The sequence below is a fragment of the Mandrillus leucophaeus genome, unplaced genomic scaffold (genome assembly GCF_000951045.1).
Source record: "Mandrillus leucophaeus isolate KB7577 unplaced genomic scaffold, Mleu.le_1.0 Scaffold290, whole genome shotgun sequence".
Taxonomy (NCBI): Eukaryota; Metazoa; Chordata; class Mammalia; order Primates; family Cercopithecidae; genus Mandrillus; species Mandrillus leucophaeus.
Genome location: NW_012103032.1, coordinates 1,205,092 through 1,226,101, shown reverse-complemented (window position 1 = coordinate 1,226,101; position 21,010 = coordinate 1,205,092). Strand labels below are relative to the sequence as shown.

The window sequence follows — 21,010 nt, the reverse complement described above, 5'->3', positions numbered from 1 at the left end:
TGGTGGCAGGTGCCTGTAGTCCTAGCTACTCAGGAGGCTGAGGCAGGAGAATGGCGTGAACCCGGGAGGCGGAGCTTGCAGTGAGCCGAGATGGTGCCACTGCACTCCAGCCTGGGCGACACAGCAAGACTCCCTCTAAAAAAAATATATATATAAATTTAAATTTTTTTTTAAAAGAGTTATTTCTCTGTAGTTTAAGTCTTTGGGACAGTTTTGTAGATTGGTGTAGCCTTAACCATTTTAAAATCAAAACTGATTCCTGAGGGGTTGTTCTCAATAACAGGGTGACTATGATAATCAGTGGGTTTTTGTATTTGTATTCCCTCTTTAGTTGTGTCATCATGCCTTCACATTTTAGCAAGACCTGCATATATATGAGAGCATTTAGGAATTTCTATTATTGCATAAGTCAACCTACATTTTAAAATAGACAATAGGCTGATGTGCAGCTCACACCTGTAATCCCAGAGCTTTGGGAGGCTGAGGCAAGAGGATCACTTGAGCCTGAAAGGTGGAGATTGCAGTGAGCTGATCGTGCTGCTGTACTCCAGCCTGAGCGACAGCGTCTCTAGAAAATAAATATGTAATTCTGGTTATGAAACATTATTTAAGGTTTTGACTTAGAAAATATGAGTATCAGTTGTTTTCCATCAGATTAATACATTGATATTGGCACATTCTTGATTTTGCATGTGTTTCCTTTCCCTTCCTCAGTTGGCCAAAGTACAGTAAGTGTCTATAGATCTCTTCCTGAGGAAGACAGTTTCTTTTAAGGAGATTATTTCGTGTTCTGGTTGAAGTTGCTTCCTTTAGAGTGAAACAAGCAACAAAAATGTTCTTACTAATTTAATATATTTTAAATAATATTTGCCATATTTTAAAAGAAACCAAGAAGTAGGGAACCTGAATTTTATTTTTAAAAGAAGTTGAGGCTGGGCGAGGTGGCTCACGCCTGTAATCCCAGCACTTTGGGAGGCTGAGATGGGCGGATTACCTGAGGTCAGGAATTTGAGACCAGCCTGACCAACATGGAGAAGCCCCGTCTTTACTAAAAATACAAAATTAGCCAGGCATAGTGGTGCATGCATGTAGTCCCAGCTACTTGGGAGGCTGAGGCAGGAGAATCGCTTGAACTGGGGAGGTGGAGGTTGTGGTGAGCCAAGATCACACCATTGCACTCCAGCCTGGGCAACAAGAGCGAAACTCCATCTCAGAAAAAAAAAAAAAAATAGGTTGAGTTTTCTAGCGAATACGTATTAGCAGACACTCAGTTGCTACCTACCTTTTGAGGTCATCACTACAAATTGGTATTTAGGTATTCTTAGTGATGTTCTTTAGGATTTATCATTGATAGCAACTGAATAAACTGAGGGGGTGTTTTGTTTTGTTTTTTAATGCTGCAGCGTCTTCCTGTATGTAGTGTTTGGTGTCTTTTCCCACTGGGATTTTTCCTTGGTCTGTAGCCTCTTTAATAATGTTAAGAAATTACTACTTGGCCCAGGCAATAATGTCACCTTCAAGATTGCTTTGAAAGTCATACTGTTTATTTTCTGTGAGTTAACTCTGAGTGGAGTAATTTTAAATGTGATAGCTCTTTTGATGTCAGTTTCTCTAGAGCTCTCCTTCAAAGATTGGTTTTGTTGTGTGCTGAAAGAAAGATATTGGCCAGCCTGGGAAGTCTTGGTTAACAGGAAGCAAAGTTCTGAGGAGAGCCACTTAAAGAGTTGTATTCATTCATAACAGAATTCAAATGTACAAAGTTCTCCAAGCACTGAAGATCTAAGATTATTTTCTAGACCTCTTAATTGTTTTATGTATATATTTCTAGAGAAGTCTTGAGGACATCTCATCCATACTCTAAGCCTCCTAGAGTTCTTTTGGTGAAGTAAATGACTTGATTACTGTCCAGTTAGTTGATCTGATAGAGTCTTAGATGTAATTTCTTTTAAAAGTCCTACCTTGGGCCCTGAATACTAATTTACCAGAAAGAATAGTTAAATGAAAGATTGGAAGCTAGAGCTAGTTCTCTTACTTGAAACTGATACCCTACCTCCTGCCTTATTGAAGAGGGTGGTGTTCATGTTCTCAAGTAGCAGTACAAAAATCTCACACCTTGGTCTGACCAGTATGAAAACAGTTGCTGTAGCACAAAATGTCCTTCCTCTGTCCCTGGCTGAGATTGGGGGAGGGACAAAGCCCAACTGTTACTTTACCCCATCCTGTCTGCCTGCTAGAAGGCCTGTTTCTTACCCTAATGGTTTCTGCCTAACAAATGGTGTTTCTTTTTTACAGCATTATGATCCTGGACTTGTTGTGGTGATGGTAATCTTAGCAGTGGTAATTTTTTATTTTCAGACTGAATTACTCCTTTTGTCATCAGTGCACCAATATGTTAGGCTTACTTTCTCTGTTGTAGCCTTCATCCTTCTGCTTGGTCTTTTTCATTTTCCTTTCCTTTCCTTATGCAACTTGTCTGATCCCTGTTCATTAAAGGGTAATGTTAAGAAGGGATGTATCTGTTTGTGTTAGAACTGCCAATAAAATCAGTTAAAACATTAAATTCTAATACTGTCAAAAACTTGATTTCCCCACAATGTAATGGGCACTAGCACTTGCTACTGCAATTTATAAATAAATTAAAACAAACTTTGACTGCCTTAGAAGGCAAAAGTACTAATGCAGAGTTTATAAACAGGGGTTTACAGAGGTAATGAATTTGTACCAAAACTTTCTTGATTCTTACAAAACAAATTCCGACAGATCAAAAAAAATACCAAAATAAATTGCTTTGACATTTCTTTTTAATTCATTCATTGGACCATTTATTTTTACCAGTAAATCCCTGATTGAGACGTTATGAAAGTGATATTGCACCTAGGAAGTCATTTTTATAACCTGTCTTTAATTTGGTCCTTTTGCTAAAGATTGCAGTCACTGCTTATTTATTATACCATTGGGCATAAGGTAGTAATGCATTTTCATTTTGCTTTACTGGCAGTCTTTTAATTGTATCTAAAAGAAGGCTGTATTCTAGAAGTTTTTTTTGTTGTTCCTGACATGAGATGTTCTTTAACAGTTTGGGTTTTTGTTTTTGTTTTTGTTTTTTTGTTTTTGTTTTTGCTGTGATAATTCTAATTCTCCCTATTTATTGTTTAAAAACAATAATAGGATACATAAGTAGTTAAACTTATGAATTTGTTTTTCATTCCATCTTAAAGGCAAAAATTAATTCCACAAATATAGAGCCACCGAATACAAGTGGTTGTGGTCGTTTTGAACATGGTTTCTTCTTTATTTTGCAGGACCAAAACCAGTCATGATCATGGCATTTATTTTTTAAGAAGTTTTTTTTGGGGGTTGGGAGGGTAATACCTCAGATTTAGCCTAAGAAAACTCCATTTTTAGCCCAAAGGTATAATATATATATATATATGTGTGTGTATAACAACAACAACACAACCAAAAAAACCAATTGTTTACACCAGCCTGAGTGAAATGATGAGGGAAGTAAACATTGTGTTTTTTCACTAAAGGTGTACAACGGATAAGGTAAGTCCTCTTTTCAGTGGGCTTACATCACAATAAAAAGCGCAAGTTGTGATGTAAAACAGCTGTGGTAGTAAAGTGCTTGTCTGCCCCATTTTGCTTTGTTTGGCTGGTTATGAGTGGATTAAATATATATATATTAAAAAAAATTATCCAGCATAGATCAATTAGTTTAAAGTCAATTTTCTTCGCAACCAGTCCTTTTCACAGCTTACCAGTTACCCTCGTAGCCAGTGTTAAATCCACTCTAGGAAATGGGACTTTAGAGCACCAGATTAAAAGGAAAACTATTCTTTGTCTCTAAGGGCAACTAATTGCTTCTTTTTATTTAAACTTTTCACAGCCCCATTAAGTTGTAAAGCATCTCCTTGTCTATGAGGAACATCAAAAAAAAATTGTAAAACATCTTTTGAAAACAAATTCAACATACTGAGTTGTAATTATAAAGTTTTACTGCATCATGTTTGAAAATGTACTTTTTCTATTTAACCATGCCAGTTGAGTTTTTTTTTTTTTTTTTTTAACTAGGTTAAAAAGTTGTGTAGGAGGATATCAGTGACAGAGTGAAGTGATTTTTGATGGGAAGTTATTTGGGGATCTTAAAAGGAGTTTTTAAAGTTTTAAAATTTAAACCTCCTGGTGCCATTGCTTAAAAGTGCTTTGCATTACTTATTAATGTAATTTTGCCACAGTAATTTGAAGTTAATCCCAACTGGAAGGTCAGCCAAGGTGGTTAGTTGGGTTTAAACTAGGAAAGGAAGGTCTTGAGTGTAAGCTGTGAGAATGGCTTGTGTTTGGTTCACTGTAGCTTTCTGGTCTCTGCACTCCAAGGCAAGATCTCTAACCACCCAAAACCCAATGTGTAAAATGAGCTGTTGGCTTGGCTTTGCGCCTTACCTTGATTATGTGTTCCTGTTACAGGGAGAACAGATCCCATTCCAATTGTTGTCAAGTATGATGTCATGGGCATGGGTCGCATGGAAATGGAGGTAAATTGATCTCATTAACTCATAAGTTTTATGGGATATTTTGAAATAATACCAATTCCAAATTCAGATGTCTGCAAGAATACGTTTATCAGATGAAATGTAGTTTTAATATTTTTCTTTGGACAACTAAAAATGTATTTTACGTTTTCATTTAGTGCTGCTTTTGAAACAAATAGAATATAAATAGTGCCCCTGTTTTAACTGGCACATAAAGAAGTTAAGTGATTTGCCGAGGGTTATACAGCAAGGCAATATCAGACTTAGATCCAGACCTTGGTGCTTGCTTCAGCAGGCAGTGTTGCTCAGCTCTTAAAATGTTGCTGTGATAAAAGCTTTGCCTTCTATAGAATTGGGTTCAGCTGCCATCTGTAATACCTACTTTTCTTTGCCTAAAATATTTTCTTCATTGATTCCTAATTCTTCTTCTTTTTTTTTTTTTTTTGAGATGGAGTTTCGCTCTTGTTGCCCAGGCTAGAGTGCAATGGCGCAGTCTCTGCTCACTGCAACCTCCATCTCCCGGGTTCAAGGGATTCTCCTGACTCAGCCTTCTGAGTAGCTGGGATTACAGGCGCATGACACCACACCCAGCTAATTTTTATATTTTAGTAGAAACAACGTTTTGTCATATTGGTCAGGCTGGTCTTGAACTCCTGACCTCAGGTGATCTGCCCACCCCGGCCTCCCACAGTGCTGGGATTACAGGCGTGAGCCACCGTGCCCAAACTCAATGTTAATTTTCAAAGAATTAGGAGTCGCCAGGCGTGGTGGCTTACGCCCGTAATCCCAGCTACAGGTGAGGAGTTCGAGACCAGCCTGGCCAACATGGTGAAATCCCATCTTTACTGAAAATACAAAAAAATTAGCAGGGCATTGTGGCGGGCACCTGTAATCCCAGCTACTCGGGAGGCTGAGGTAGGAGAATCACTTGAACTCGCGAGGTGGAGGTTGCAGTGAGCCAAGATCTTGTTGCCTGGGCAACAAGAGTGAAACTCCATCTCAGAAAAAAGAAAGAAAGAAAAGAAAATTAACATTGAAGTGAAGTCTCCTTTCAACAAATGTGCCTTTTGGAAACTACCAGCATGACAGGATTAACAAACTATTTTGCATGTGATTTTCTCTGTGGGGTGACAGTAAAGCAAGCAGTAACTGAGCAAAATACAATTTTTTTGGTTTTCAGATAATACTGTAGTTGTACAAATAACTTTTTCATAGCTAATCTTGGGGGTACTTTAGGAATTAAGTCTAATCATATCTATTTTTGTCAAGCTTGATTATGCTGAAGATGCTACCGAACGGCGCCGTGTCCTAGAAGTGGAAAAAGAAGACACAGAAGAGCTGAGACAAAAGTACAAGGTATTTAAACAGAGCTATTCATTGGAAGGTGGGGAGGTGCTCACTGAAGAAGAAAGAACTCAAATTTTGTTGAAAATTATCACTGTTGCTAACAGCATTTGTTTGACATTTGGTGGTAGTTAGTAGTAGATCTCAGATTTCTATTACATTCCCATTTACTGGCTCTGTAAAAACTGTAGCGATAGTAATACCTACTTCGAAAGTGTGTTAGGAAGATTACACGAGTTAGTGTTTGAAAACACAATGCCTGTTACATAGTAGGTAGTCAAGTAGTGGTAGCAGTAAAAACTGTTAAAAGTCCTTTGAGGCCAGACACAATGGCTCACACTTGTTAACCCCAACACTTAGTAGAGACAGGGTTTCACCATGTTGGTCAGGCTGGTCTCGAACTTCTAACCTTGTGATCCACCCGCCTCGGCCTCCCAAAGTGCTGGGATTATAGGCGTGAGCCACTGCGCCTGGCCTAATTTTTGTGTTTTTAGTAGAAATGGGGTTTCACCATGTCGGCCAGGCTAGTCTTGAACTCCTTGCCTCAGGTGATCTGCCTGCCACGGCTTCCCAGTTTACTGGGATTTCAGGCATAAGTCACCGCGCTTGACCCCCTTTCTTGTTTTTGAACTTAGCTTAGCTATATATTAAATTTTTGTATGTTTTATTTTATCCAGAACTATAATATAACTTAACTCATCTTTTCCTGTCCCTTTCTCCTTCCCCTTTTTCTTCTCCTTTCATCTCTCTTTATTCACTCTTCAGCCTATTTACACTGACTTTAGCAGTTTTCACCAAACCACTTTATTCAAGGCCACCAAACACTTCTGTTTGCTAAATCCAATAAATCATTTATTTATTTATTTATTTATTTATTTATTTATTTTTTAAGACCGAGTCTGACTCTTGCCCATGCAGTGGTGTGATCTAAGCTCACTTGCTCCCGGATTCAAGTGATTCTCGTGCCTCAGCCTCCAAGTAGCTGGGACTATAGGTATGAGCCACCACGGCCCGATAATTTTTTCGAATTTTTAGTAGAGATGGGGTTTCACCATGTTGGCCAGACTGGTCTTGAACTCCTCACCTCACGTGATCTGCCTTCCTTGGCCTCCCAAAGTGTGGGGATTAAAGGCGTGAGCCGCTGCTCCTGGCACACTCTTTCTTCTTTAAAACATTTTCGTTACTCTTGGTTTTAAAGAATTTTTACTTTCCTAGGTTAGTCACTTCTTGTCTGTCTCGCTGCTTCTATGTAGATTCCTTTGTTGGCTGCTGTTTATTCTGCCTGAACTTCAGATACTGGAGTTCCTCAGCTTCAGACCTGGGCCCTCTTCTTCTGGCTACATTCTTTCTCTAGGCACAAGAATGGTCATGACACCATGTTTCATCATCTTTCACTTGGTTAAATTTTATCCTTTGGGTTTTAGCTTAAATATTACCTCATTATAGACCTTCGCTAATCAACTCATTTAAATAATTAACCACTCTGCCTTATTCTCTTGCAACAACCTCTCTTACAATTTGTAATTATAAATTTTTATTCACTAATTTATATTCTGCTTACTGTACTAGTCAGAAAGGGCATTGAGGAGAGAGTATGTCTGTTTGTCTGCCAATATATATCCTGCAGCCAGCACAGTGTGTGGCACATAAGTACTCAATAAATATTAGTTGAAGGTGGGCGTGGTGTCACGCACCTGTAATGCAAGCTACTCAGCAGGCTGAGGCAGGAGAATCACTTGAACCCAGGAGGCGGAGGTTGCAGTGAGCCGAGATCACACCACTGCATTCCAGCCTGGGCGACAGGCAGAGTGAGACTGCATCTCAAAAAAAGAAATGCAAGCGTGAACATTCCTGTCTTCTTTCTGATCTTAATAGAGAAGCTTTCAGTCTTTCACCATTATGATGTTAGCTGGGGGTTTTTTGTTTTTATCAGGTTGAGGAAATTCTTCGTTTCTAGAAATTCCTACTTTGTTTAGTGTTTTTACCATGAAAGAGCGTGTTGGATTTTGTCAAATGCTTATTTTGCATCTATTGAGATAATCTTGTGGGTTTTTTCCTTTTATATTCTGTTATTAATAATGGTGTATTACATTGTAATGGTGTATTACATTGATTGATTTTTGTATGTTGAACCAACATTGAGTTCCTGGGATAAATCCCACTTCGCCTTTTAATATGCTGTTGAATTTGGTTTGATAGCATTTTGTTGAGCATTTTTGCATCTGTACACAGAAAAGATATTAGTCTGTAGTTTTCTTGTAATGTCTTTGTATCAGAGTAACACTCAGAATAAATTAGGAAGTGTTCCTCTTCTATTTTCCCTTGCATTTAAAAATGGTTTTTTAATGTGTTTTGTATCCTAAACATGTATTGCTTAGTTTTATGTAGTGGATGGGTGGGTTGATTGGTTGGTTGGTTTTGAGACAGTCTTGCTCTGTCGCCCAGGCTGGAGTGTAGTGGCACAACGGCTCACTGCAACCTCTGCCTCCCGGGTTCAAGCAATTCTCATGCCTCAGCCACCCAAGTAGCTGGGATTACAGGCATGCGCCCCCACGTCCAGCTAATTTTTTTTTTTTTTTTTTTAAGACAGAGTCTTACTCTGTTGCTCAGGCTGGGGTGCACTGGCACGATCTCAGCTCACTGCAGCCTTCACCTCCTGAGTTCAAGCAATTCTTGTGCCTCAGCCTCCCAAGTAGCTGGGATTACAGACGTGTGACACCATGCCCAGCTGGGTTTTTTTGTTTGTTTGTTTGTTTGTTTTCCCGTATTTTTAGTAGACACGGGGTTTCACCATGTCGGCCAGACTGGTATCAAACTCCTGACCTCAGGTGATCCACCCGCCTTGGCCTTCCAGAGTGCTGGGATTATAGACATCAGCCACCGCCTGGCCTAGTTTTACATGTTTTTTAACTTTATATAAGTGGAATAATGTTTTCTTGTATATGTGTATGTATATACGAGAGTTTCTCCAGAGTGTGACTTTTATTTATTTTGTTTCCATTGCTGTAAGGGGTTAAACCTGTGTTCAGGGAATACACATCAGCTTAACTTCTTAAAGCAATATACTTTACTCTCTATATAATGTTGTCATTATCCTTTTTTCCCTTAAAATTCTGCAGTTTCAGATTCATGGAAGGGTCTTTTCAATTTTTTTGTTAATTCTTAGCTGTATTATACTGTGTTTATATGTTGTGCATATTACTTCTTCATTTCTGACTTTTTAATTATAGTTTCTTCTGTAGCCTATAATGGACTTTTTGTCTGTGTAAATATTATGTGAGTATTGTTTATTTGAGACAGGATCTCACTGTGTCACCTAGGAGTGCAGTGGCAGTGATCACAGCTTACTTCAGCCTCGACCTCCTGGACTCAAGCGATCCTCCCACCTCCGCCTCCCAAGCAGCTGGGGCTACAGGTGTATGCCACCACACCCAGCTAATTTTTATATATTTTTTAAAGACAGAGTTTCATTATGTTGCCCAGGCTGGTTTTGAACTCCTAGGCTCAAGCTGTCCACCCACGTCAACCTCCCAAAGTGCTGGGATTACAGGTGTGAGCCACTATGCCTGGCCTCTACAAGTACAAGTACTTTTTTTTTTTTTCAATTGAGATGGAGTCTCGCTGTGTCGCCCAGGCCAGAGTGCAATGGTGCGAACTCGGCTCATTGCAACCTCCACCACCCAGGTTCAAGTGATTCTCGTGCCTCAACCTCCCGAGTAGCTGGGATTACAGGTGCCCACCACCATGGCTGGCTGATTTTTGTATTTTTAGTAGAGACAGGGTTTCATCACGTTGGTCAGGCTGGTCTCAAACTCCTGACCTCAGGTGATCCACCCGCCTCGGCCTCCCAAAGTGCTGGGATTACAGGAGTGAGCCACCGTGCCCGGCCTACGAGTACTTTTTGAAGGACTTCCTCAGCCTTCCAAGTAAATGGGACTACAGGCCTACACCACCACGCCTAGCTAATTTTTTGTATTTTTGATAAAGATGAGGTTTCGCCATGTTGCCCAGGCTGGTTTCAAACTCTTGAGCTCAGGCGATCTGCCTGCCTTGTCCTCCCAAGGTGCTGGAATTACAGACATGAGCTACCACGCCCGGCCTATTTTATTTTTTAAGTTATTATGTGGTCTCAAAGTGGGAAATAAATGGATGGATGGATGGATATAGGATGGATTATATTTGTTGTTCTAGTTACCTTTATAACTTAATAAAATTATCCATGTTTGAGCGTCCATTATTTTCATACTGTAAGCAATAAAAAACTAGCTTGTTTTCTCTTCTTTCCTCTTCCATTTTAAAAACTCTATCATATAATGTTAATAAGTAAAATGGCCATTCTTAGTATGTGACTTCATACCATTTAATATAATATATTATGTACAATACTACTATTACTTGATAATTTTCATGTTTTGTAAAGTTCTTTTAACTTCTCTTGAGTTTGCAGCAGTAAGCAAACTCAAATTCCTATTTGCTTCTGCTTGCCCACCCCGTTTTTTATTATTCATATCATTTCTATTTTCTGACAGCATATAACATACATAGTTATATGTATATGCTATAGTTCTATGTCTATACTTTAGTAGCCCTATTTCTTTTAACCTTAGTTATAGGAGTAAATGGTTTTGAAGCAATCTGCCAGTTCTTTTGCTGAGTTTTTTCCTATTATTTCTGAAGTTTGTACCTTATTAACTTATTTAAACGTAGTTGTGCAAACAGTATTTCTTGAATTATTTATATACGTATGTATTTTATATAAACATAAGCCTATAAAAATAATTTACATCCAGCCTGGGCACCATGATGAAACCTTGTCTCTACGAAAAATACAAATATTAGCCAGGCACGGTGGCATGCCCGTATGGTCCTAGCAACTCAGAAGGCCAAAGTGGGAGGATTAATTGAGCCCAGGAGATCGAAGCTCCTGTGAACTATAATTGCATTCCAGTCTGGCCAATAGAGCAAGACGCTGTCTCAAAAAAATAAGAATAGTAATATTAATTTAGGCAATTACAACTTATAATTATCAACTTATGTATATGTGTGTATATATGTACACATACGTATAACTATATATACATGTTATATTTCAAATATGTATATTACATTTCAAATATGTATATTACATTTCAAATATGTATATTTTTACATTTCAAATATGTATATTTGAAAGATACATATAAAATCCTAAGTTAATTATTTCCTTAGATATCTTGTAGTATTTTTGTACCACTGTCTTCTGGAATTGAGAGAGTGTGTGTGTGAGAGAGTGTGTGTGTGTGTGTGTGTGTGTTGTTGAAGAGATCAAAGGCTGGCCTGATCTTCCCCTCCTTGATTGTTTTTGCATAGCTGCTGAAAGGAGTCTGTCTTTAAGATTCAATAACTTTACTACACTATTGATTGTCACTGACTGTTCTGAGACCATTTTCATTGTCACACTTTCTTGTCCTGTGTAGTTGAGTGGATCTTCCTTTAGTGATCATGTGTTGATAGCCTTTTTTTTTTTTTTTTTTTTTTTGAGACAAGTTCTCACTCTGTCACCTAGGTTGGAGTGAAGTGGCGCAATCTTGGCTGACTGCAACCTCCACTTCCCAGGCTCAAGTGATCCTCCCTCCTCAGCCTTTCAAGTAGCTGGGACCAAAGGCAAATGACACCATGCTCGGCTAATATTTTGTATTTTTGATAGAGCCGGGGTTTCACTATGTTGCCCAGGCTAGTCTTGAACTCCTGAGCTCAAGCCATCTACCTGCCTCGGCCTCCCAAAGTGCTGGGATTACAGGCGTGAGCCACCGCACCTGGCCTCAGCCTTTTCTTAGATCTGCCACAATTGGGCAGAACTTTTTGCTTTTCTCTATGTGCATTCTTTGTACTGCATGTTTCCACATCCCCGCTAACCCAAGTTCATCCCTTTGTTCTTCGCAGATCTCAGAAATTCTTGATGAGTGCAAGAGATGTAGGTATATTCACTTCAGAGGATCCTTTTATGTACAGGATATATGTTTTACTATTTTCTGAAATTGCCACCTTTGGCTTTTTTGATATTGCTTAACTTTGCCTTATGTGGCTTCTACTACATTTCCCTCATTTGGATTCTATAAAGAGCTTAACTTTCCTTCTGCATGTTTTTCATTCTCCAGATCATACCTATTGCCCAGTTCTTCTGAATGCTGTTGGTTGGGTTTTTTTAAATCATAATTTTGTTTTTATGATACCCAAGAAGAAAATCAAAGCTGTTTTCTTATACTGCTACATTCATACCAGGAACTCTAGTTTTGTTGCTTAAAGTTGCAGCCACGTGTGGTGGCTGACACCTGTAATGTCAGCCCTTTGGGAAGCCAAGGTGGGAGGATCACTTGAGCCCAGGAGTTCGTGACCAGCTTTGACAGCATAGTGAGACCTCATCTCTACAAAAAATACAAAAGTTAGCTGGGTTTGCTGGTAAACGCCTAGATACTTGGGAGGCTGAGGTGGGAAGATTGATTGAGCCCAGTAGGTGGAGACTGCAGTGAGCCATGAACTGCACTGCACTCCAGCCTGGCAAAAAAGCCACAAGTTGTTTAACAGCCAGACAACATGAAACTGTCCGGAACTCTCAAAGAAAATTAATGTGAAGGATTAGATAGGGCAAAAATAACAATGTGCTATACATACTCACTTTGCAGTTTTAATAAGTCTATCCAAATTAGTTCAGTACTGCCACTCCAGAAAATACAACCTTTTCTTGCTTACTGATTAAGTAGCTCTTGTGGGAGATGATAGAGCTGCTTTGAAACTGTAGATACAGTCTTTGAGATAAGACTTATCTTTTTTAGGTCAGTCTGCTAGAAGGAGTTGCTCATTCTGAAAGTAACGCATCTACCCTGCTCTAAAAGTCAAGCAAGTAGTCACTTAGCATTCCTCTCCCTTTCTCATCCTTCTGTGCGACATTAGCAAATGAATATACTCAACTTGCTTTGAGGTATCTTTTAATTTTTTTCTCTGTTTTTCTTTTTGAGATGTCTTTTGATGTCTAGTTTTTAAGTGAAACTGATGAGGCAAATTGGATTGCCTTTTAGTCAGTCACACAGTTTTTTTTTGTTGTTGTTTTTCTCCAAGCTCCTCTCACATGTAAGAGTCCCACAGTTTTAAATCTCGCTAAGACCAGCAGATAACACATATCTGTGGGTTGGCTTTCCAAGCAGTGCAGCTTATATGTAGAATGACCATAGAATATTTAACTCCATCATTGGCTACAGACTCAGGTAATGCTTTTTGCCTTAGTGTCTGAAAACTAGAATATTAATACAGGTTTTGTATCCCTTATCCAAAATGCTTGAGACCAAAGGTATTTCAGATTTCAGACTTTTTGGGAGTTTTGGAATATTTGCATTATACTTATCAGTTGAGCATCATTAGTCCTTTTAAACATTTGTTTATTTGAAGACAATTGTTAGTACAATGACACACGAATTACCCACCAAAGTACCACTTGTGTTTCATCCAGCTTTTACTGGTACCACTAAATATTATGAAAAGCTCTTTTTTGTCTTCTCAGATGACTGTTTTCTTTATAACATTCACTTAAATTTTATCAAGTTCATTTTTTGTTTGTATTTCATGGTTCTTGCAGGATTATGTTGACAAAGAGAAGGCAATTGCCAAAGCTTTGGAAGACCTCAGAGCCAACTTTTACTGTGAACTCTGTGATAAGCAATATCAGAAACATCAGGAATTCGATAACCATATCAACTCCTATGATCATGCACACAAGCAGGTGAGTTGTAGTTACTTGCAAACAGAGAAGAAGGTACCTATCTATTGTTACAACAATTGAGTTTTATGAGTATACCCCCAAAAACTTGGTGTCTGTAATTTCTTGTGTCTGCCAATCTTTATGTGCAGTCGTCCACCACACTTTATTTTTTCAGTGGCAGAAATTCTGGCATAGACACCCCCTCCAGCCCACCACTCCCACATATACACTATTTGACGAATTGTGTTTTATAAATCTTACATAATGTTTTTGCCTTTTATTAATTTCTAAGTTTTTATTTAATTTTGTAATTCAGCCGAGGGTCACTGGGAGCTTTGTTTCCATTTCTTCTCTTTTCCTAACGTGTTAAACTTTGAAGAGTTATTCAGCAGACTGTGTTATTTTCAACTTCCCTACATTAGAGTTCATGTTTATTGGCTACTGTTTTCTATTATTAAGTCATTTTGTTATTCAGTATACCTTGGAAGTTAGATAAATTTTGAGAAGGAAAATAAAATTAGATGCTCTCTTAACTTTAACAAAAAACTCTGATGCTGCATGTTGAAGAGCTGATAAATGAATTACACTTTCTTTGCAGTCTTCTCCCCGCGGCTGCCACCTCATTATTTTAGAAGAGAAAATTGTACTTAACTAGTTACTGGTATACAGAAGAAGGCAAAACCCTGGGAGAGTTTAGAAAGGGAAAATAAATTGTTACACCTATAGGACAGTTCTGGCTTATTAAAGAATTTCAAGCCGTTTGATCTTGGGTGACTTTAACATAACTTACTAGGTCTTTGGGGGGTACAATAGTTGTATTTGTTAAACTTGTAAATGTATGAACACTGGAATGATATCTCTTAAGCTGGACTTGTTGAACTAAGATTTTTTTAACTTTCATCTTCCAGCCAACCAAAAGATTTCAGTGCACAGGTAAAAGGCAATCTTTGACCAAGTCTTATTCTTCTAGAACAGGGAGAAATTGTAAGCTGGTTGTGGTATTATATTTTTTTGGAACAGTCTCCCACATTTAGCCATACCTAACCAATTTAAGATTCTTCTACACTAATGGACTTATATTCAAGACAGCTTTTCAACTTACTACACACCTTTGAACATTCTTTTTTTTTTTTTTTTTTTTTTTTTTTTGTGAGCCGGAGTTTTGCTCTTTCGCCCATGCTGGAATGCAGTGGGATTACAGGTGTGAGCCACTGCTCCCGGCCGTGAATGTTCTCTTAATATATTGTCAACTTTGCTTGATTCGAAGAAGAGAAATTTATAGAGCATATATATATATAGACAAGCTATACTGGCAGTTACTTTTTTACTCTTTCAAAGACTCATTTTTCAGGAAAGAAAAATGCAACAGTGAATACTTCTATCCAGGACCTTTTCCAGTTTTTCAATCTATTTATAATTTAAAAATTTCAGGCCAGGCACGGCTGTTCACACCTCTAATCGCAGCACTTTGCAAAGCCGGGGCAGGAGGATCACTTGAGCCCAGGAGTTCGAGACCACCCTGAGTAATGTACAAGACCCGCCCCCCAATCTAAGCTAATTACAAAAAATGTAATTAGCTGGGTGTGGTGGCACATGTCTGTGATCCCAGCTACTCCGGAGGCTGAGGTGTTAGAATGGCTTGAGCCCAAGAGTTTGAAGTTGCAGTGAGCCATGATGATGCCACTCAACTTCACACTGGGCAACAGAGCAAGACCTTGTCTCAAAAAAAATAAATAAAAAACTCTTTCAATTTATTTTTATTTAATTAAGACATTTAGTATCTAAGTATATACCCAAGTTTTGGGGCTCTTGAGAATTTTTTCAATCAAGAAATATCTGTGATATATTAACAGAAAAGATACTTTAGGCAGAAAAAGGACATTTAGAAAGGTTAGGCCAGGTGCAGTGGCTCACGCCTATAATCCCAGCACTTTGGGAGGCCGAGGTGGACAGAATCACATGAGGCCAGTTCGAGACCAGCCTGACCAACATAGCAAAACCCTGTCTCTACTAAAATTACAAAAATTAGCCGGACATGGTGGTACACACCTGTAATCCCAGCTACTTCGGGGTTCGAGGCACGAGAATTGCCTGAACCTGGGAGGCGGATTTTGCGGTGAAGCAAGATCATGCCGCTGCACTCCAGCCTGGGTGACAGAGCAGGACCCTGTCTCAAAAAAAAAAAATAGAAAGAAAGAAAGGATACACACTATTTTAACTAGAAAAAAGGCCAGGTGCAGTGGCTCGCACCTGTAATCCCAGCACTTTGGGAAGCTGAGGTGGAGTTCACCTGAGGTCAGGAGTTCAAGACGAGCCTGGCCAACATGGCGAAACCCTGTCTCCACTGAAAATACAAAAAACTTAGCAGGGCATCTTGGCGGGCACCTGTAATCCCAGCTACTCAGGAGGCTGAGGCAAGAGAATCACTTGAACCCGGGAGGCAGAGGTTACAGTGAGCCGAGATCGTGCCACTGCTCTCCAGCCTGGGTGACAGAGCGAGACTCCGTCTCAAAAAAAGAGAAAAAAAGGGGGTTTTTTTGTTTGTTTTTCTTGAGATGGAGTTTCACTCTTGTTGCCCAGGCTGAAGTGCAATGGTGCGATCTCGGCTCACTGCAACCTCTGCCTCCCAGGTTCAAGTGATTCTCCTGTCGCAGTCCCCCGCGAAGCTGGAATTACAGGCATGCGCCACCACGCCTGGCTAATTTTTGTAATGAAAAAGAAAGTTTTAACTAGAAAAAAATAGGCCAGGAGTGGTGGCTCATGCACTATAATCCCAGCACTTTGGAAGTCCAAGGCGGCCAGATCAGTTGAGGTCAGGAGTTCAAAACCAGCCTGTCCAACTTGGTGAAACCCCATCCCTACTAAAGATACAAAAAAATTAGCCAGGTGTGGTGGCATGTGCCTGTAGTCCCAGCTACTCGAGGCAGGAGAATTGCTTGAGTCCGGGAGGCGGAGGCTGTAGTGAGCCAAGATGGCGCCACTGCACTCCAGCCTAAGTGACAGAGCAAGACTCCATCTCAAAAATAAAGAAAAAAGTAAACCAGGAAAAAGTATAATTCAAATTTGAATAACGTATAAACTTGCCTTTTAAGGGAAAAAAACTAAAGCAAAACAGATTTACAATGTAATAAAATTTACATTGACAACATTAATGTGATATATGATAATGTTTTAGTGACACTGTCCTCAACCTGAATGTAGTAGAAATTGTTACATGTTTGGTTCATTTGAATTTGACATGTTTATTCTCCTGCACACCTTGTGTTACCTCAGCTCTCCCACCACTTTTCTCTATTGCATTCGCTCTCAAACTAGGGAGATTTTGTGACTCTGGAGGCACTTGGCAAAGTCTCTGTACATTTTTGGTTGTCCCAATAAGGGTGTGATACTACTGGCATCTAGTAGGTAGAGGCCAGCGATGCTGGTAACATCTTACAATGCACAGGAAAGACCCTTGAAACAAAGAGGCAAAATGGCAGTTAATAGTGCTACGGTTGAAAACCCTGTTCCATCAGAATTAATTAAAAACTTTTGTGTATATATATGATATGGTGGTATCATTTAACCTTAGTACAAATAAATTACTGTCATTTTACGTCCCCAGTTACATTGTAAACATTTATAAAGTGCTCATCTAGATGATCCAGAATATTCACTTATTACTCTTTTTTAGAGTATCATCAAAATAAAAATACAAAATTAGGGGTTACCCATGGAGAACTCATGGACTGCCTATTCACTAATACAGAATATATATCTATGAACCCTGGTCTAGGAAAAATCTTTAGCTGGTATGATGAATGAATGCATGTGAGTTTATTTCTTCATCTTAATCAAAAGCTCATCTTATGTATTAAAAAAAAACATGTAGTACAAGTTTGGTTTTTGTTTTGTGTTTTGGTGAAATGTTCTTCATTTGCTTGAAAGGTAGGCTTTTTCACCTTTCTTCATACTGCTGTTGTAATACAAACAGTAGGATCTCAAAACAGAATGCTATAAATACATAAACAAAAGAAGCACAGCACTAAATTTTTCATAATTTGTCTCTTCCCTGAACTTGGAATGTCTGATGAACCCACTGGGTGCAGTGGCTGATGCCTGTAATCCCAGCTGAGGCTGAGACAGGAAGATCTCTTGAGGCCAGGAGTTCAAGGCTGCAGTGAGCTATGATTGTGTCACTGCACACCAGCCTGGGTGACAGAGCAAGACTCTGTGTCTCTTAAAAAAAAATAATAATAATAATAATTTAAATACCCTGATGTGGTGACACGCACATGTAGTGTAAGTCCCAGCTACTTGTGAGGCTGAGGCAGGAGGGTCGCTTGAGCCCAGGAGTTTGAGGCTGCAGTGAGCTGTGATCATGCCACTATACCCTAGCCTGGGTGACAGAGCAAGCCCCTGTCTCAGAGAATTTAAAAAAAAGAATTTCTAAGGAATCTTTAATTGACCTTGGTACAACACAGCCAAATAACCCCTAACAGGAGGAAGGACATATTTTTCATTCCTCTTTGATGGACATGAACTTAACATACAAATGGACCTACCATTTTTCCAAATTCATGCTCTAAAATCATAAAGACACCCTGTCTTGTCTTCCAGGAAGGCACACAGGATTATTATGAATCTGAGATAATAGGTAAGTACTTTCAACCCTGTATTAGCAATCCCTAGTTTGCATCTTCTATCAGATTTTCACCATTAATATTTTTCAGAGAAATAATGTATTATATTAGTAGTAAACTATAGTAGAGGCAGGATCCTAAACATACCCTTCCCTTAAATAGGCACAAATAATCTCTCCAAAAGGAGCTATATGGTCACCTTCATTCAAGGTTTGGGTTGTTTGTTTCCTGACAGGATGTGGGGGTGTTATGTGCCTCTTTCTCTTCACTAGTTTTTCTCAGATTTTCCAAGATTTTATAAAGAGTCATTAACACAAAAATATTAAGACCCAGCTTAATCTTCAGAGATACAGAAGCTGATTAGGTATTTTGGCTCTTTTCAGTAGTTTAACCCTAGTTTTCAAGTGATCGATGTTAATATATTTTGAAATCTCTTCATTTTGAAATCTCTAAGAGTAGGCCTTTCCATTTCTGAAGAAACCCAATGTATGATTTCTTTTTATATGAGTTAATTCTGATACACCTGAATGCTCAATAGACATTAGCACTGATTAGCCAGGCGCCGTGGCTCACGCCTGTAATCCCAGCACTTTGGGAGGCCGAGGTTGGCGGATCACAAGGTCAGGAGATAAAGACCATCCCGGCTAACATAGTGAAACCCCATCTCTACTAAAAATACAAAAATTAGCTGGGCGTGGCAGCACGCACCTGTAGTCCCAGCTACTGGGGAGGGAGGCTGAGACAGGAGAATTGCTTGAATCCGGGAGGTGGAGGTTGCAGTGAGCCGAGATCATGCCACTGCACTCCAGCCTGGGTGACAGAGCGAGACTCCGTCTCAAAAAAGATCATCTCCTACCTTTGTTGGCTTAGTATAAGTTACAGACAAATTTGAAACTACAGATTTTTCTATCCCTACCTCCTTGCCTCCTTATTTTGCATATCTTTTTTAAAAATTTGTCTGCTAATGGATATGACAGTGGAATCATTTTCTTTAGCATTTCAAGAGGCCTAAAATTCAAACTCCAAAGAATATTCTGTTTCCCAAAAGTAAATTAATAGCAGCACCACCTTTATAGTCAGTCCTCCCTCCCTCCCTCCCTCCCTTCCTCCCTTCCTTCCTTCCTTCCTTCCTCTTTTTCTTTTCTTTTCTCTCTTTCTCTCTTTTTGGCTGCTTCCTTCGTACCTTGTTACCTACTCAGGATTTTTCTTCCAATCTTAGCCTCTTGTTTGTGCTACTAAAGGTCCTTCTAGTACATAAGCTAGAGGTCACAAATTATCTCACAGATATATTTTATCTGACCTTCACGTTGTTAGTTTTTCCCTTTTTAATTTCAGTTGATTCCCAAATTTTAAAAATTAGATTTTACATAATTTAGGCTTTGGCTTATCTTGAAAAGTTAAAATTATCAGACAACATTGGGCCTACATTTCAACATAACAGTTGACTAAAGCTGAACAGTGGCCATCTCTTTGCTCACTCTCCAACTAGCTGTGATCTCCACTTCATCTTTTCTCTTACTCCAATCTGTGTGACTCATTATGTTACCTGCCAAACTCCTGTAAACATTTAAATTTGTGACTCAGGCCTATGCTTTTCCTTCCTTCCCACACAGTTTCCCATGGCTTCTGACTGATACTGGGGAACTGGCACATTGAAAAGCTGCCTCCTTGCTAATAGTCTTGGGACCAACTTCCTTGCGATTTCAATCTCTGGTAGTCTGATCCAGATTATCAAAATCTGGTACTGTAAAGCATCTTCAGAAATTCTTTAGGCCAAGCGTGATGGCTCATACCTGTAATCCCAGCACTTTAGGAGACTGAGACAGGCAGATCACTTGAGCCTAGAAGTTCGAGACTAGCCTGGGCAACATGGCAAAACCTGGTCTCTATAAAAAAATCCCCCCAAAAATTAGCTGGATGTGGTTGCAGTTGCCTGTGGTCCCAGCTACTGGAGGGGCTGAATCTATTAATACATAATTTAGTTAACTTTGTCTAAACTGTTTGCAGCTGCTTTTTTGACAGGATTGACCTTGTCTAAACTGTTTGCATCTGCTTTTTGACAAGATTACTTACCCTTACTTGATGGTTTCATTACACAATAACATACATTACCAAGGAACAGAAATTTAGAATTTTCCTCAGGAAGATCGTTTGATTGAGCCCAGGAGGTGGACATTGCCGTGAGCCAAGATCATGCCACTGCACTCAAGCCTGGGTAATATATTGAGCAAGGCCTGTCTAAAAAAAAAAAAAAAAAAATTCCTTTACCTGTAGGATTCAGTGTCTCAGTCAGAGGAAGATGCTTTTAGCCTCCCTCTTCTTTCTGCTAAAATACCTTTAGTATAAAAACTCCTATACTTTTTACATTTTCTAAAAGGACTAAAGTCTTATTTAATTCCAAGGTCTGTTTCAGTTGTGAACAAAAGCAGTAGTTCCCTGAGCTTTAAATAGCAGAACTAAAACAGATGAAGCCTCTAGCAGCCACCAGTGACTGTATTCTGATTTGTACAGAATATAATCTATTAATACATGATTTAGTTACCTTTGTCTAAACTGTTTGCAACTGCTTTTTGACAGGATTATTTACTCTTAGTTGACTGTTTCATTACCCGGTAACATATATTACTTAAACAGCATAGTTCTCTTAAGAGATTATGCTTTAAGAAACAACACAGGGGCCGGCCACGGTGGCTCAAGCCTGTAATCCCAGCACTTTGGGAGGCCGAGACGGGCGGATCACGAGGTCAGGAGATCGAGACCATCCTGGCTAACACGGTGAA

General features: G+C 39.2%; 1 protein-coding gene across 5 annotated transcripts in view; it reads left to right on the top strand.

The window, feature by feature from the left end:
• The window catches only part of GPATCH8 (G patch domain containing 8), a 112,150-nt gene that overhangs the window by 62,207 nt on the left and 28,933 nt on the right, over nucleotides 1–21,010 (top strand). For all 5 annotated transcript variants that reach the window (XM_011985923.1, XM_011985921.1, XM_011985922.1 and 2 more), the window contains 3 exons: nucleotides 4,468–4,535; nucleotides 5,802–5,888; nucleotides 13,486–13,629. In XM_011985923.1, the coding sequence (XP_011841313.1) occupies nucleotides 4,509–4,535; nucleotides 5,802–5,888; nucleotides 13,486–13,629 (258 nt within the window). In that variant the 5' untranslated portion in view covers nucleotides 4,468–4,508. The remainder of the gene's footprint in view (nucleotides 1–4,467; nucleotides 4,536–5,801; nucleotides 5,889–13,485; nucleotides 13,630–21,010) is intronic.